The following is an 18,090-nucleotide window of genomic DNA, read 5'->3' as shown; positions in this document are numbered from 1 at the left end:
CAACAGAGCTGTAGGTGCTTAGAATGCCACCTATTGACATGCAGAAAATTAATTTCATGCTAAGTATGTTTTGAAAAGCTCACCAAAGCGCAAATGCTTCCATTCCCATGGCCAACAAGAGTTTGAACACTTACCACATTCTATTCCAGTTCATTTTTGTAATGAGGCCATTGTTAGGCCTGTCTGCGCATGCTTTTAGTTCATCCCGGGGACCTCACCTTGTGTGTTTTTGAGTCAATTAGCATTGGGGAAAAGAATGAGCTAGAGGCTAATGGCACTGAACAGAGAGGTGATGTCCTTCAATGATTCGAATAAAGGGAGAGACTGTACAACGTCAAAGCAGATGGAGGATGGGCCGTGATGTCATTGCCTCTCGTGTGCTGATCAAGGTTTAGCTCCCCCTCCTTGAATCGCAGGCTTAATTATTTTAAGAAATGGCACAGCGCTGATCTCAGATCAATGTAAAAGGGCAACTTTTACGGTAGCAACACCATGTCATTACACTGACTGACGCGTGTGGGTGGGAAAATTGCAGCAAGAGCGCAGGAGAACATCAGTGACATCAATCATCGCTTCATCTTGCCAATTAGTGCTCCCAGATATACACGCAGATGAAAATCAGAGCCTCATCTAACTGGCTGACAGACTCTGAGATCAACCCCCCCAGCCTCCAAAACAGCATCAGCAGCGCCAAAACTTTACAACAAGATGTATGGTTTTGTTCCTGGGCCTCTGGAGTCATTTCTCAGCGAGACAAAGTTGCTTGCATATTTTGACTCCTTTTATTTGCAATCAAGACGAAGCAGACGTGATTAAGAGACTTTTGATGGGCCAAAAAGGGACATTTTGCACCTTAGCCTTCATTTTGCTTTATTTTAAGCTTTGATAAAACAATCAATTTCATTATGAATACAAACCTATTTTTGCTATGTACAGTATACATGAAGATTTGAGAGTAACTGATGTGTCACAAGGAAACTAAAGTTAGTTGTAGTTAGCTTTGGGATGAATTCTCTATCTTTCGTAAAATTTAAAAATAAAAAAGATAAGTGTCTACTCTCGCTATAGATTATGAGATTTAATACACGTGTTTAATGCATGACAGCTTGGTGCTAGTTGATATGAATATTTAAGAGATTGCAATTTTATATTCAGGGCTGTGACAAAATGGACGAACAGACAAAGTGGAATAAGATTTAGTTGTAGTTTACAATTTTTTTAAATTGTTTGGATGTTGTAGGAGTAAAAAAAAAAAAAAAAGATTTTTGTTGAAATATGTGAATGTGATTCAAAGATAAACCTTGAACTGAACTGAAAAAAAACTGACCCTACACCTATGCACCAATAATTGCAACGCTTCTGAGCAGAATGAACTCAAACGACAATTATACTGCAATTTACAGCATCTCTTTGCCTATAGTGTGTATATAACAAATCTTGTTAAAGACTGTTTTGTGTAGTACATAAAATAGAGGTTCCATCACAAGCACAATCCTCCATTTTACTGTCAAATGATGCTCAGCACTGCAATCAGGGATTGTCGGCAAGAGATTAAAAGATATTTTCCTTTTCAGGCGGAGTAAATTGGTTTTGGATTAAGGCTGATTGATTGCCGCAGAGGTATACAGCAGTCTGTTTGAAATGCTTAGTTCCAAACACAAGTCATTTCAACCGAGCTACTCAAGGAAATCATGCTGGATAGAATCAATAGATATTATGTAGCAGGTACCAGTATTGCTCAAGGTTATCATTAAAGGCTTGTAGAAATATTAGTCGGCTCATCTTCTTGTGGTTTTGAAAACATGTGGCTGTGTGTGGCCTAACACTCAAAAGGCACTGGCTGGTTTATTGACTGTAAAGGCTCCATTGTGATGGAAGATTTAATTGGAAAGCATCAAACTGACCTCCAAACTCCAACATGACCTAGAAGCTCAAGTATAAGTAACAGCAAGATATTCATCATAATAGATATTTAATCACATAAAATGTTTAATTGTGGGCTCTATGTTACTTGGATTCATACAAAATTACTGAAGTCAAGGACATACAACTATTCCATACATGCATCCATTCACATTAGCAAATATCCACAATGTCTATTTTGGTATTATTACATTTATATATATATATATATATATATATATATATTGCTTCAATATATATTCAGTGCAGTGGACTGTGGAGACACTCAACAAAAAGGTAATGGTTTAATTTAATGGTTTATTTTGTCTGCAAATTTATACAACCTTTTAAAAAGCAGCAGTTTACTCTAAATATAATGACTATAAAAATGCAAACATCACAAATCAGAAAGGTTGACATGAGCAATAGAACTTCAACATCCATAAAATCATTCTGAATGTGAAAGGTAGTTGAACATTAAATGTGAAAGATAGTTGAACATTAAAATGATCTGATCTCACTGCAGGCCTACCTACCGGCCTGCAGGCAGTCAAGGAACGCTCTCCTTCTGCAATGGAGTCACGTTGCACTTGGATATTCTAGCTCTCATACTGGCCTTAACAAATGAATTGCTGGTCGAATTAAGTAATCTCCATTGATTCCCACTGCAAAAGTATATTGTGGTCTGGGTGTTCTTTAACTTCAAAGGTGTCCCCTCAGGCCCATTACTAAAGGTGATTCTTCAGACTTTGCTGAGGAGCCTCTATTATTCGCTTTAGCTCTCTCTCGGCCAAAAACTAAAATTGGTCTACAGGGCAGAGAGAGCAAGGTTGGGAGTATGAAAGTTGTCATTAAAAACTAGGCATCCCTTGACCCTAGCTGAGGGTCACCTACCTGAAGCAATTATTGGGTGTCTCTTTAAGGAGAGGCTCTTGTGGTCATTAATGCAAAGTCACATATGTCCCTTTGTGTCCACTGGGAGCAGAGAACTCTAGGAGAGTATGTGGAATTAGATTGAATGAGAATCTGTATTAGAGTCAGTAGGTTCTTACTAGATTGTGGAAGAATAGTGTGGGTAACTTAGTTTGGGATTTTGAAAAGTGTTAGGAAAAGATGATGAAATGTGCTGGATGAATATAAAGGTGCATTCATGAATCTCAATGGGGCAACAACCTGTAAAAGAAGGATATAAAACGCCACATGGCAAAGAATATGGACGGATGCTATATGATGACTGTAGACAATTCAACATAAAAAAACTTGATTGGTTCTATCTGATCAAAATTATTTCTCGTGACTATAATTACATATGCTTGTCACAATGCGCTTAACCCCAGGTTATTGTCTTTTTAAACCAAGCATTTAGCCCTAAGTAAAGCAATTTTTCACACTTGTAGATTTGAAATTTGGTTACCACCACTGTTTGTTATGAAACCCTGTTTCTGGTATACAATGTGATGCAAACAATACGGTTTTAAGAATGTAATGGCCAATAGTTTAGCAACAAATACTGTATTGTATGTGTTCGTCCAATCAATGACACTGACACCCTAATATGCAAATAAAATATTAACCCAGAGTTTACAAATGTACAGTATGACATCTATTTCAGACACAAGCTCTACTTTTCTATCACTCATCTGCAGCCTGCTCTCTGTTGGGGTGAAACAAATTAAAAAGCAACTAAATATGTCCCTTTCATTATACACATACTCTCACAGTAAAAAAATACAATAATTTCTTCATAAAAAATATTGTTAGTCCAGCAATATTTGAGTTCACAACCCCAGTATCACCGAAAAGGTTCCAAGCACCTCTAACGGTGTGGTCTCATTTACGTTTGTACGGTGCAGTTCTGCAGGTGAAATGCAGTCATCTCAATTGGAATCCATGCGATTGGGAAATTCACATGTGGGATTAATTTAGTTATTTATTGTTGTTTTTGCATTGTTCTCGATAGGACATTGGAGATCTGACAGGAAGCGAGTCGGAAAGAGAGGAGGATAAGATCGGGAAAGGTCCGTAAGGTGGGACTCGAATTCGGGACACCCGAAGCAAAACTGCGCAATATGATGGCACGCTGCCCACGAGGCTATCGGCGTCAGTGAGGGAATTTTTAGTTTGATTTTTTTTGTTGAACTTTTAACATGCAGATTTGCTGTGTTTACCAATATTAAGTTATCTAGTTTGGAAGAGTCCTCTGAGTAACTACTGTTGACAACAGACCTACCTTGTCCACAAAATTTAGCAGAAATTCCACTAATGTGACTGCACCTTAAGGCTAAAATCACAACGAATACTCCCTACAATCAATGAACGCATAGAATCATTTGTGAAACACAACGTACATTGTTTATACATCATATAGGCCCTTGAAACAGTGCAAGTTAAGGAAGGAAATTTACAGACTGGATCTGTTTGAATTTTAATCGAACACCTTTTGTAAAACAATTGCCATGTTTGTGCTCTCGGAAAGCTCCGTTAAAGCTCCGTTGTTCATGTCACGTTTACACCACAAACTGTGCATGATCTAGAAAAATTTACACCAATGATTGGCACCAAACACACCCACCCCAGCTTCCTCTTTTCCCTGTGTGATGAAACCGTCTCATCTTTTAAGTGCGTAAGCGTGACATTCACATTTCCCTAAAGTGCTCTGTGTTTTAGCACGGCGTATAATTAAGCGGGTGGGGGGAGTGGCTCTGATTGGCATTATAAACACAGCGCCATCTCTGCTCACTGTTCACACCATCACCTGCCTCTTCCTCCTGCACTCACGTTCACCATCAGAGGAATTATTAAAGATAAAAAGGCATTGTGCAAAAAAAAGAGATCCTCCCCTGACAGATATTATCATTACAACCTTTTATCAAAAAGTGCACACTTGTTTTTATCCATCCGTCTCCCCCCTCCATATGTGTCTCACGCTCCATCCTTCACTCTTTCCCTGGGTATTTCAGCAGGGAGAGAAAAGAAAAACCAGAGAGAGAGAGCGCAAAAAAAAACGAGAGGGAAAAAAGCTAGACTGAGCTCTGTCAATTGGAGTGAGTGCACTACTAAGTCTGGCTTCACTACAAAGGTTAGCAGATCTGACTGTCAATACTGTCAGAGGAATGGAGTCTTAGGGAGGGGAGGGAGCAAAGGAGGTGGAGACACGAAGGTTAGGTGGTGGGGGAGGCAGGAGGGTTTGCTTTGAGAGAAAGAGATACTTTGATATTTCGGAATGTTAGAAGGGTGAATGTGGAGAACTGGAGGTTGGGGATCTAATTACCGGGCCATAATTGGGGGCTAGGGAATAGGTTGCCGTCCTCTCAAATCGCTGCAGATCAATTATGTTAAGAGAACATCTGTAAGTAGAACTTAATGAGGTCCATTAGAGCAACATGCGCTGCCTTCCCTAACGGTGCTTGTCAGCTTCTTGGATGAGCTGGAGTGTGCTGCTAACTAGGGACCTGGTGAAGGTGCTTAAATAGGCGAGGAGACGTGCGGGCCAGCTCAGGTCTGTTTTGCTTTGCTGCCAGGGAGGGAACGAGACCACGAGCGAAGAAACAGCCGTCGTGGGGAGAAGGAAGGGAATCTTTTTAGAGCGGGAGCGAGGAGGAGTAGCACCGAGGCGGGCTGCATGTTTTTAACCCACTCGCCTGGAACTTGACAAGGGAACCGGCTATATTTGAGCAACCATCTCGTCTTAATCGGCAACTTTTCCTCGGTACAGTATCTTTCAATCAGATCTTTTTTTCCTCCTCAAACATATTCTGATCTGCAGCCTCATTAAGGAGCTTGGAAACGATTGTTCGTGCAGTGTTTTAATTTGACCCTAAACCGGAACTAATTGGTGATGGTCTTTTGTTCTAATTAAGGCTGTTAGGATAAAGGATAATTGCCAACTATACTTTGACAGTTTCTCTCCTAAATAAGGAAGCAAAGAGTTAGAGTCGGTTGCATCTGTTACAATGTGAGTGGCTGTGGTGGGTGCGCGAAAGCATTAGATTCTCTGTACATTACTAGCAGCGGTTTAAAGCTGGGATTAAGTTGAAGCTTCCTTGAAATGAATGGTTTCTGGAGATGCTCAAAGGAGGCTTAAACCAGGGTAAGAGTACCAGGAAATATATTTTTTTTAACTCCACTCCTCCACGAAAACAAGTGTTCTCCCCTTGGGAAGCCCGGTAATTAAACTCCCGCTTTCATTTCTACCACAAAAACGAACCTGCATTCCTTGGATGAAGTGGGGTGGTCGTCTGTCGGATATCCCTCTCTTTTCTGACGTTACATCGCAAGTCTGTGTGTGAAAGAGAGAGAGAAAGAGGGGGTGAGCGAGAGAGAGAGAGAGAGAGAGAGGCGAAATAATAAGCAGCTCTTCATTTTAACGACGTCCGTTCGCCAAGACTGCGCGCGCTTCCCGCCACGCGGGTGCGTGCTGGACTGTTTCGTGCGAGCGTCACGTAACGTGACAGACTGATGCGTTCACCTCGCTCGGCGCAGTCTGGAGATGGCACTCTCTAGCTCATCACCCCCAATAATTCAGATATCTTCGGTGAATAATTGACGAGATAATGTGCGAGATGAAGTGGTGGCGGGAGGATAGAGAAAGAAGGGGTTACAGCGTCCCCTACTCTCTCTCTCCTGCTCCCTTTTACTCAGCTTAAAGCGTCTCCCCCGCAAATTGCATGATTACCAAGATAGCCCGCTTTGAAATAATTCAATCCATGACAAAACCTAATTACTGGCAGGTAATACCCTGTCAGCTTTAATGCATCTCATCACTCATAATGGAAGCGAGGAGCATTTTATGACCCATCTCATTACTGCTGTATTTTAGGCAGAGAGTGATTGGCATGGGGCCACTATTTTACCACTACCCAAATCTGTTACCATCAGTTCTCCGTCTCCACATTCTTGGTTTAGTCACTTCCAAACTGGGCTGACGATACAATTACTACTTTTGGGCCATGACAGAAAATAAATACAATGTGTGATTATGTTTCCTTTTCTCTCTCTCTCTGTGTGTATGTGTGTGTGTGTGGGGGGGGGCACTGAAGGCCTGTGATTCATCCTACCTCGGCAACATGGGCATCAAGCAGTGCTAATTAGAGTGAACAGGTGTAACCAATGGACGAGGAATAGCTTTAGAAACAGAGCCTAGAAAAAAAAAACTGAAAACAGTAAAATTTTTTACTCTCTCTCACAGACACGCACAGTTTTGTCTGGATATTCATGGACTTTGATTTTGCAGGTGCAGAGCGAGCACATACATGAAGCGTGAAAGTTTATGATCAATAATGGAAAATGATTATTGTGTGTCCTGGGGTAATACGACTTAATTTAGGCCTAAACGATTGAAGACAAACCACTAACTATAATGCTTTCAAACAAGAGATCACACACTAGTGCTAGATACTGTAGGTTTATGCATAAGTCATTTTTTTTATTAAAAAGGGTATTTTTAAATGTGTGATTACAAGATGACACAGTCTGCAAGACATGCTTTTTACAGCTCTTCTCTTTATTGTTATGTTTCCACTTTTTGTGATTCCCAACTAGAAGTACATTGAGGGCACTTAAATGGTTTCAGGGGTTTCCTGGAAAGATTTAGGTATAAAACTAAATAGTGCATAATGTGTGTGTGTAAAGTACACACTTGATTTTTTTAAGTGCCTAACGATATAGTTAATGCTAAATGATACCCAGTGTAATATGAGTTAAAAATAAACACATTTATGGTTTGCTGTTTGAGCCAAATTGTTTTAGATTATATCAATGATTCTAAAACATTTAAAGCTGCTCTGAACCAACATAGTCTGAAGTGTTACTAAATTAATCACCTAATATTGAATGAATTAGGTGTGTAGACCAAAATATTCCTGGATTTAAAAACTGATCTGCACCTGATGTGCTCACAGGTGCTGTACTTAAGCAAGTGCATATATGCTGTAATGCAGTCTGCATTTACTTACACTCTAAAAATGAAATGTTCCTTAGTGATTTATTGCAGCACCTTATGATCAGCAAAATATTTTTTTTGTCATGTTCAAGTACCATTTTTGTTATATAGGATTCTTAAGTTATTTACATGCTTTTTTGAGAGATTAAAAAGTTTATTTATTTATTTTTTATTAAATTATATGTTCTCCATATCAGCATATGGGCTTCTGGCTCTGCTAAAGCGTCATTATATAGATGTCTTTAAGATTAAAAACGTTATTTGAGAAACTTAAGCTTCTTATATAAGGCATCAGGGTGTGAAAGCCTTTTTTGTTCTAATTGGAATCTGTATTTTTCAGTGTATTTGCCTGCATTCAGAAGTACTAACATAATTACGATTCAAACAGATGCAAGCGCACAAACACCTGTCACCAAAATGACAGACAAATGTATGCATATAGGTAATTGTGTGCGTTTTATGAATCAGACCGGTTCTGCTATAAAACACTAAGTAGCACCACGAAATTGTTGCCTAGCTGCTAAAACAAAGAGAGAGAGAGAGCGAATCTAAACGTGTAGTACAGAGCTCATAGCATGTTTGCGCGCGCGTCTCAGAGAGGTGAGCATTAAGTTTGTGTAAGCGAGCGCGCGCTCCGTTACTCCGGCTGTCGGAAATAACCGAATGACCTTTTCCTCCTCGTGTAATGTCTCACTGGTGAGGGATTGGGTTTGAAGATAATAAAGCTAGCCTTCACTATTCCTCGTTCCTCACTCACTGATGGGCAAGTTGTTGTGAGCTTTCTCAGAATACTCAATACATGACAAGAACACCTGTAGCTTTTGGTGCGAACTACTACTCGTTGATGATCCATGTGGACCTCATTATTTTCAACCTGAAGATCACTCTTATCCGCGGTGCAATGTCAGATTCGTAAACTTTTGCTCCGAGGAATATTGAGTTGGAGTCGGTGCTCTATCCTAATATAACCTTCTGCATAACTTGGTCAAGAAGGTGAGTGAGTTGTGCTTTAATTGTCTTTTTCGAACGGATTTGCTCTAATTATTTTGGTCCTAAATGCACTGCGAAACTAATTGCTTAATGCTTTTAGTAGTCTTTGATGTTTAATACAAAATTCATACTTGCATGCCTCACGTAGACGCATAATTTGTGTATGTGATTCAAATTATTTCAGATAAACTGATCGTGCAAAGTCAGGTTGTCATTTCTACACACTGTAGAACAATGGACAAAAACAAAATGTTGTTACTTTAGGAAACTAGGCTACATAGCAACGCATAACAAACACCCGAGCTGCGTGCACGGCAGTAAATAACGACTGATGTCAATTACAAACAATAGCTGGACAGCTATTAACACAATAAGAGGGCACTTAAACAACATTGCAAATAGTGAATGTGCATGTATGATAATATATACACTTTACTTGCATTAAAGTATGTGCATTCAAAAACAAGGCAATTAAGAACAGTTTTCAAAGCTTGAAAGAGATTGTAGAAGGTGCTGGTAATATAGCATTCGTGTTTATAGTCTAAAAATATGGCATGCATAACTTCGTAAATGCTTGACCAAATGTGATTGCGTTTTAGTATATGCGAGTTCCTGTGTGTTGTCTTTTGTATACATCCAACTTGGTGCCTTTTACTGTACGCGCACTGAAATAGGCGAATAGCGAGAGGCACGATAGGATTATAAGATTACGGCGAGCGCGAAGGGGTAAAGCATATGCCTTTGTCATCCGCTGTCATTTGTTCGCCGCCACTTGCCTCGCCACGGCTGCTGGTCGATCTAATTTCATAGTCGAGCACTGTTGTGACAAACGGAGTCTTAACAGCGTGTGGCGCTGAGCGATAGCGGCTCGCTCTTTCTTTCTCTCTCCCTCCCGTGTTTTGTTGATTGGTGTTTTCGTCGTTTTCACTCTTTTCTGGCGGAGCGAGGTGGATTGTTACTTGTAACAAAAGCGAAGCACCCTCGCGCGCATACAGCTGCTCACTTTACGCGCATCTTTGGCTCGCGCCTCGTCTTGTTGCATGGTGTTTCTGGGAGCCGAAGCGGGTCAACCAATGCAGAAAAGGGAGAAAAGTTTCGGTAAGAGCTACGTTTTGCATCCTATCAACGCGAGTGTGATGTGTTTAAATGTGTGACTGGGTACTTGGGATATTTCTATGCATACAGCGGCAGTTTTGCCAAACCTCATACAGCTGCATTTTACCGAAGCGACGCATTTTCCTCATTTCCCCCGTGTGAGGTTTGCTTAGACAATTGTGAATAACGTTTAATATGATGTGCCGTTGTGTATCACCGTTTCTTACGTGTTAACGGTTTTTGTCGTTTTGCAAGCTGCAAATCTTATTGGCCTTTTCAGTGCACTAGGCTGCCATGGCAACAGTAATTAAACTGATAAGAGGGTGAAATGTCAGCATCTCCGGCTCGCGCAGCTGTGATGTGAAATCAAATTGGTACTTTGCGCCCGGTGTTTGCCAAGTGAAGCGCACAAAGAGCATCGTATCACTATGCGAACGGGACATAATGAAAGATCTGAGTGAGCGAGGAAAGACAAAAAAAGACACATATGTCCCAGGCCTGTAAGGATTAGAATTTAACGATTCTGGTTGCGAATTCGATCGCGCGTAATGATTTCGGTTCCGTAACGGTTCCATTAATGATTCTTTTAGTACTCTCGAGGAGGAAATATCTCGGGAGAAACTGCGATTGGTGTTGCATTTACTGCTGTCAGCAATCTATTGGCAAACCATGAGATAATTTTAGATTTCATCAGCACCGATATAGCCTAACAAAACAAGACATAAATTTAATTCAGTTCTTCTAAAAGATGTTTAGATTGACGTTGTCATAGACTTCAGAGGCGGCTTAGATGCAGTCTGATAATTGGTCCTATTTATATAAGTGAAAATGTTCAACAGAAATGTGGTGACCTAATTCATTAAGCATTGATTTATTTAATAAAATATGCCTACTGACTCATAATATGTATCTTAAAGTGCTCATTTCATGCCATTCAGTCAGTTAAGTACAACATAATACAGTGACAGTTCTTGGTTTATTTAGAGTCGAATATGACAAAAGTCATTTTGCGGTTCAATCAAGTGTCAGATTAATTCAGTAACAGCTCCGACTGGTACAAAAGTATGTTTGAATCGCTAAAAAGAACCGGCTCAAAAGAGTCATTAGTTCAGGACTCGTGTTACATTGTTCAGGCTGCATGTATTTGATTCACTAAAAAGAACCGATTCATACGAGTCATTGGCTCGGGATTCGGACTATAGTACTGTATGTTTTTGATTCACTAAAAGAACCGGCTCATAAGAGTCATTCTTTATGCAATCGAACTATACTGGTCTGGCTGTATAATTCCGAATGACTGAAAAGAACCAGCTAAGAGTCATGCGTTCAGGAATCGGATTAAAGTGATCATGCTTCAAAGAACAGAAGTGCAGAAAACACTGTCAGAGTTGTTCAATAGAGTGTTCTGCATCTGTAGAAAATCGTTATCAAAATCACTCGGTTTCTGTATTTGTTAAAATGGCTACCCAGGCCCGATGTCAACATTTTAGATGAATCTTTTGTTCAAAGTTTGATATAGGAAAATTTGATGAGGGCATGAACATCCTACACTCCCATTAGAAAAAAAAAAACAGAATTGGGAATCCAAACCTGTGAATAGAAGGGCTAGTTAGTTTGTGCCACAATCGATTCATTTAGGACTAACCGTGATTGCAGACCAAGGGGAGTCGAAACTCTAACTTCTTTGGCTTGGTAATGAGAGGCGTTGACTTTGTTGTGTTAACCAGGCGATCTGGGACGGTGCGGATGAGTGGGACAGAACAAGGACGCATAGCAGAGGAAATCAGCCGTGTGCTGCTCTTACAATCCAATCTAGCCAATTAAAAACTCAGCAGCTTAAACAGAATGGGACAAACAATGTGGCGGTGCTACCTGTCTGATGTGCTTCCTTGCTGTTTTCCCCTCATCAAGCCCTCTCCTTTGAATAAACTCAAAATAAAGCATCATAAAAAATGCCAGCGAGGTCGAAGGAATCATCATTATCCCTCGCCTCGTCTTCATTGAATGTTCCTACATCTTAACGAGCATGGTCCTACAGCAGAAAGAAGTTGTTCACAGTCTAAGCCTATGGTACTGCATCAGATATTTGCTCTAGGCTATAATTATGACCCTAGAGGGATCGGCTACCTGCTGTTCCTTTCCCTGCATTGTAATGCTCAGTTGAATTGAAACAATTTCACACCTGTCCTCAGTCTTACTAATTGGAGCACTGTCTTGTTTATTTTATGTGAGGGCCAACTGCCACGCTTTTGGCAAATAATTTTTGAAAGTAATTATCATCAAGGCCACATATTAAAAAAAAGAAAGCGGCAAACTCTCTCTATCTGTTAGGTAGGGCAGAGTCTTAATGGCCTCCAGATGTGTTGACATGCACGAATCTTTAAAGGGATAGCGCACCCAAAAATAAATTCCAACATCATTTGCTCACCCTCGTGTTGTTCCGATACATGTATGACTTTCTTTCTCCTGTAGAACGCAAAAGTCTCAATTCAGTTTCATTGCATTTGATCAATACAATGAAACAAGTTTCTAATGACATAATGGTGAGTAATAGTGTCAGAATTTTGCCACAAATTTCCTAAATGTTGTACCAAATGTTTCACAAACTTTTCTTGTCAAGACAGATTCATGCAGTCCAAAAAAGGGTTTTTAATCTCATATTCCTCTATGAATGTATTTCAGCGAGATTGCCTGGACAACGCATCGCGGCGACGAGTGCATTATAACTATCCCGAGGGAGGTCCTCAATTCAGACAGAGACACTCAATTTACCACAGCTGAGAAATCTCTCGGTGACCCTCTCACTCAAAGTTCGCAATTTCTCACTGCTTGCGCTCTCACCCCCCTCCAAGAGCAGCATATACATTAGGTGGAATCTATGGCTCTGACAGCTTTTCCTGCACAAGGTGAGAAATGTGGACTGTCTCAGTGCCAGGACCACGGGGCAGAATCAGACGTACTTGTAAAAATGTAGGACAAAAACTTTTTGGGCCGGGACAAAAAAAGAGGGGCCGGAGCAGTGGCGTAGGGGGGAACGGGGTACAGCTTACTCTCCTCTGTATGGAAGGAGAATACTAATTACAGGCCTTCAGCATGAGCCCACATTGTTCCCTCTCTACCAAACAAAGCCCTTTCACGCCCTGTAAAGGGCTACACAATGCCTGCTCTGGGGGCAAGCTTTGGCCCCTCCCCTAAAGCAGGGGGAAGAGGAGAATGTTAGCTATATTGGCTTCTTGTTATTGTTGACCAAAAAGTGTGTGTTCATCTTTTGACTGAAAAACACAGCACATGACTGACTCTCAAAAGTCACCAGGAACCATGTTCTCACCTTCGTGTCGCCCCTTGTCGCCTGTCTTCGCAGGTATACAAATGCTCTCCGTCCAGCCGGACACCAAGCCAAAGGGCTGTGCCGGCTGCAACCGGAAAATCAAGGACCGCTACCTGCTGAAGGCCTTGGACAAGTACTGGCACGAAGACTGCCTCAAGTGTGCCTGCTGCGACTGCCGACTCGGCGAGGTGGGCTCCACGCTGTACACCAAAGCCAACCTCATCCTCTGTCGGAGGGACTACCTAAGGTAAGAGGAAAAACTTGTTATTTGTGTCGTAACATACACTCTATACACTACAGATTGCAAATTACAAGATGTCACTGAAAACAGCTGAATCTGTACCACATTCAAAAGAGAACTCTCTAAGGGCCTTGCATCAAATCCCAAACAAAGCAAGTGCCACAAAAAGCCATATTGCTGTTAACACTGGCTTTAATGGCTGCCCTTAACGCCCAGAGTTCTCCCATGCTGTTAGATATCCTTTGCTCTTCATAATAGAAAAGGAGCTCAAAGGGGATCTTTATGAGCCTATAAACTGCTGCCATTTCTGTGAGTTTTCAATGGATTCACTTGTTGGATCCAATCAACACACTGAGGCTTGATATAGGGGCATTGTTTAGCAAGAGACCACCCTGGTTCTTGTTCAATCAGCTTACCTTTGTCCACTGATGGAAGGGTTTCCTTAGAAAACCCAACCACTCAATTTCTCGCTTTTCTATCTGTGTGCCCAGCATGCATCACTTTTAAAGCAAGTATGGATTTTCAGCATACGGACAAATATAGACTCCAATATCTGTCATCTGGTCACCCCTAAAAATATGCCTCAACCTCTTAGTTCAACAACTTCTTGTTTTCTCTTAATGAGTAAAAACAAAAGAGTGCATAAGCTACTTTCTTGTAGGATTGTAGGATATGGAGAAAAAACATGATATGCAATTAACTTTTGATGCAATCAAATACATTTCAATTAGATTTAAAGATATAAAATAATGGCACATCCTATATTCATATATCTGTTTTGTTTTTTCTCAGAGTGACCAGAAAATGATGATATTCTGCAAAAAAACATCCTCCAGAATTAATGACTATCAAATTGAAACCTAAAAAATTTAAAGCTTGTGTTTCATGGACTGCCAGAAGAGGTTTGATTGGCTAAACGCAAACAACCAATATATATATTATTTAATTATTATAAATTATTTTTCATATCTAATTAAATAATAATAAGTAAATATTAATATGTTATATGAAATATAAAAATAATTACTAATATGTAATTTAAATGTGTATGTAATGTGTAATATGTAATGTAGTTATCTATTTTTCATCTTACATTGGCATCACTACTGCTTGTTTACACTACGCATATGATGTCACTAATGCACAAACTTAACATAAGACAATCATGTCACTAGGATATTCTCTGAATCTCCAAACTTTAAGGATTAATGCAGTGAAATCAATAGTTAGCAATGTTACGATATTTTAAAAAATTATATATAATTATATCATAACATGTATCATGCAACTTTTTGTCAAGTATCTCTACCTAGTAGTTACACAGTCGTGTTAATAAACCCACGTACACATGTGTGCAACGTATGTATATGAAATGATATAAATGCTCAACGGGACGCTCCAGGGAGTCACGGCTTTGTGAGAGTGCTAGAAGCTACAGTAGGCAGGAGGCGCTTTGAAATGGCACAGTTCATTTAATTTTGGCATGGGCGATGAGAGAGTCTCCATTAGGCGCAGTACACAAGCAGGCTTTGGGGAAACGCGACTGTAAAGCATCGCCAGAGGGCCAGAGGCAGGCTGAGATTACCATCTCGCAGTAAGCCTCATTGACTGTGCCCTGCTAAACTGCATCTTCATTCACAACGACGCTTACAAGTTTGTGCCTCAAACAACAGTGTCATTAGGAGACGTGTAGATCTGTCTTTGTGGTACTGTGTCGGTTTGTACCAGATGCGACTGATAAGGTTCTTGTGCATGGAATATCTCTTTTTATAATTTTACAACTGCTAGTGAGGGAAGAGAGAGGCCAACTGTGCCCATGTGATTCTTTCATCTTCAAAGTTCAAGGTGACTGAATTGATTCGATTCTAGCCATCACATGAGAGGTCTTCCCGTGCCTCCAGCTCGACGTCTCCTCACCAGCAGCAAATTAGGGTGAGCGTGGCATGGTCCCAGTTCCTCAAATCACATCTGCAACACAACAAAAGAAAAGCAGCCTCCATTGACGAGCCAATCAATTGGCAATCCTACAAAGTGCTCAGACGCACTCCTCTCGATTGGATCGTTTCCTTATTTATTTTCTTAAGTTAGTGCCGGCGAGATAAGAGATAGACTTAATCCCTTCCTCTTTGTTCTGTGTTCTATTTCGCCCGTTCTTATTCTGAGTAAATTATGCTTGGATTTATTATACAAGATTCCCCACCCCCACGTCGGCACAGAATCAATCCAGTCCTGTTTAGCAGTGTGGCATGTTATTAAGGCTGACATAACCAGGGTTAATAGATTTCTTCAGGGGTCTACAACCATGAGCGATGTGATCCCACCAGCTGAGAAATAATAATCCCTATCGCAACATACACAAAAACAAATTAAATAAGGAAAAAAAAAGATTTATGCCTTCCCGGACCTGTCTCCCTTAGTACATATTATCAAATATGATGTGGGGTTTTTTGTAGTCGAAGGGAGAGGCAGAAATCGTTTTGGTCTGGGGAAAGGATATCATTCGCTTCATATTCAAAGCATCGAGAAGGTAATTATTGATGGAAAGCACGATGCTCGTATTGCTCTCAAAGTATGGGTAAATAGTATTGGCCTGTCGTATCAACAACAAATGATTCTTTTGATACCGTGCAGACATCTCTATTGATGATAAAGGTAATAACCGGCGTGCCAATGTTTATGCCGATGCAGTTACATTTCATAGCAGGGAGCGATAAAGTTAAAAGCAGCAGACAAAAAAGCGACGGACACATTTAAGTTGAGAAACGGGCAAAAATGAGCCCTGTCAGAAAGTAGTTACAGACAGGAAAGCCCAGCATGCAAGCAGGGAGAGGGAAGCTGTTAGGCATCAGTTAATGGAAAACTGTAAATTTCAGGCATCCATTTTAAAGACAGCACAGGGTGACCGCTTATTTATTTATCTATCTATTCATTCATTTTTTTTTTTAATCCAACTTCAATTTTCCTCTACAGTAGTTTTACTAAGATTGTAAATGCAAGCAAACTCACATAGCAGTCAACATGACTGGATTTATTACCGTTATGGAAAGCTGGCTATCGGTGAAAGATAACCAACAAGTAAAGCATGGTTTGGTTGTAATAACTTGTATTTTGTCTCCCTTTTGCCCCTCATTCAGGAACCACTTTGTGGTATCCGTCTACCTTGGGCTGTGTAAACTTTTGGAAATGAACCATAAAAATGTATCTTTCACTTTTTTGTACAGTATTTGCATCTGGAGTCACGCTGTAGATTGTATGCATTTATGGATGTGCCATATGTTTATCTGTAGGTCAACAACATGTGTGTAATCTTTGAAGTCAGGAACTTTGACAAATTGAGCTCAACGGAATTGGTTTTGTGATTCATTTCGGTCGCACACTTACAGATAAAGTTATAATTACCTACTTGCTTGATAAAATGATGATTTCAGGATGCGCAGTTTGAACGAAAGGATGGTGTTAAGATAAAGTAGCTGTATTAAAAACTGCAGGTGGCTTACACACTATAAAAGAAAAAACAGCATACCTTGGATGCAATCACTGCTTTTCGCAACCATGTTAAGTGAAGTTTGCCTAATATGGTCCTTGAAAACATGAGAAGCTTCATACTTGGGTCTGTGCCATGGAGAAGTCCAAAGAGTCACCACCTAAGGAGACAGAGACAAATTATTTGAAAAATCGCAGCATGTGAACTTCAACACAAACTGTGTCCAATCGGCTATTTTAGTTTAATCTATGCTTTGGGTGCTGTGCAGGTGTGCAATGCTCATTTTTTTCCCCCTTAGCTAACACTCTCCTTGTAATTTGGAAAAGGTCAGAAATGTGTAACTTCTTAGTTCAGAAGTTCTCCAGTTCTCCAGTGCTCTAGTTTACGCCCTCAGCTGATAAGAGCAAATATTCTCAAATATAAACGCATTTATTGTAAGCTGACGTGACACTAAAGTAACAAAGTTGCTGCCGTGTTGTCTGTTAAAGGTTAGGCTGGTCTCCCCTGCGGGACTAGTGCAGTGCAGCCCGGTGTACTTTGTCTTGTGTTTTCCTCAGTCGTTTTGAAGCTAGCTGAAAGATTGAGGCCATCTCTTGTTCTAATGACCAGTGCAGATGTTCACAAACAGTGCAGTGCTCTCTGTCTCTGAAGGGCATTAAGCAGGATTTCGGTTATAGCAAACACGGAACACTAAAACAGAGCATTGCTAACATTTCATTTTGTGTTTCTACAGCCAGAATCAGTGATGGCAAGTGACTATTTTGACAGTAGTTTAGGACTTGACAAAATACTGATGTTTTTTTTAAGTAACTTTTACATAAGGAGCTGTAAATGGTGCTTTGCAAGTTTTTGTAATGCACACAAACTAGCAGCCAGTCTTCTGTCTCATAACAACTTTGATATGAATCAGTTTAGTGCTGGAAAAATTCAGATTTATTTGAGTGAATCAGTTAGTTTTAACAGTTCATGGTCAAAGTTTATTTTTCTTTAAAGAAATATCTAGTTGAAGTAATTGCGTTTTTGACTCATTTATATAGATTAGTGTTTTTAAGTGTATTTAGTACATATTTCCTTATTCAAGTTTATCCTTAAATGAGATCTGTGTTGTT

General features: G+C 40.2%; 1 protein-coding gene across 1 annotated transcript in view; it reads left to right on the top strand.

The window, feature by feature from the left end:
* The first annotated feature begins 8,437 nt into the window (after nt 1-8,437).
* Nucleotides 8,438-18,090, top strand: part of LOC306861913 (LIM domain only protein 3) — a 40,219-nt gene continuing 30,566 nt past the window's right edge. Inside the window, exons 1-2 of the mRNA XM_079404399.1 lie at nt 8,438-8,836; nt 13,290-13,503. Coding sequence (XP_079260525.1) covers nt 13,298-13,503 — 206 coding nt within the window. The 5' untranslated portion in view covers nt 8,438-8,836; nt 13,290-13,297. The remainder of the gene's footprint in view (nt 8,837-13,289; nt 13,504-18,090) is intronic.

Source organism: Barbus barbus (genome assembly GCF_936440315.1).
Source record: "Barbus barbus genome assembly, chromosome: 42".
Lineage (NCBI taxonomy): Eukaryota > Metazoa > Chordata > Actinopteri > Cypriniformes > Cyprinidae > Barbus > Barbus barbus.
The sequence above is the reverse complement of the archived record's forward strand: the minus strand, read 5'-3'. Positions and strand labels throughout refer to the sequence as shown.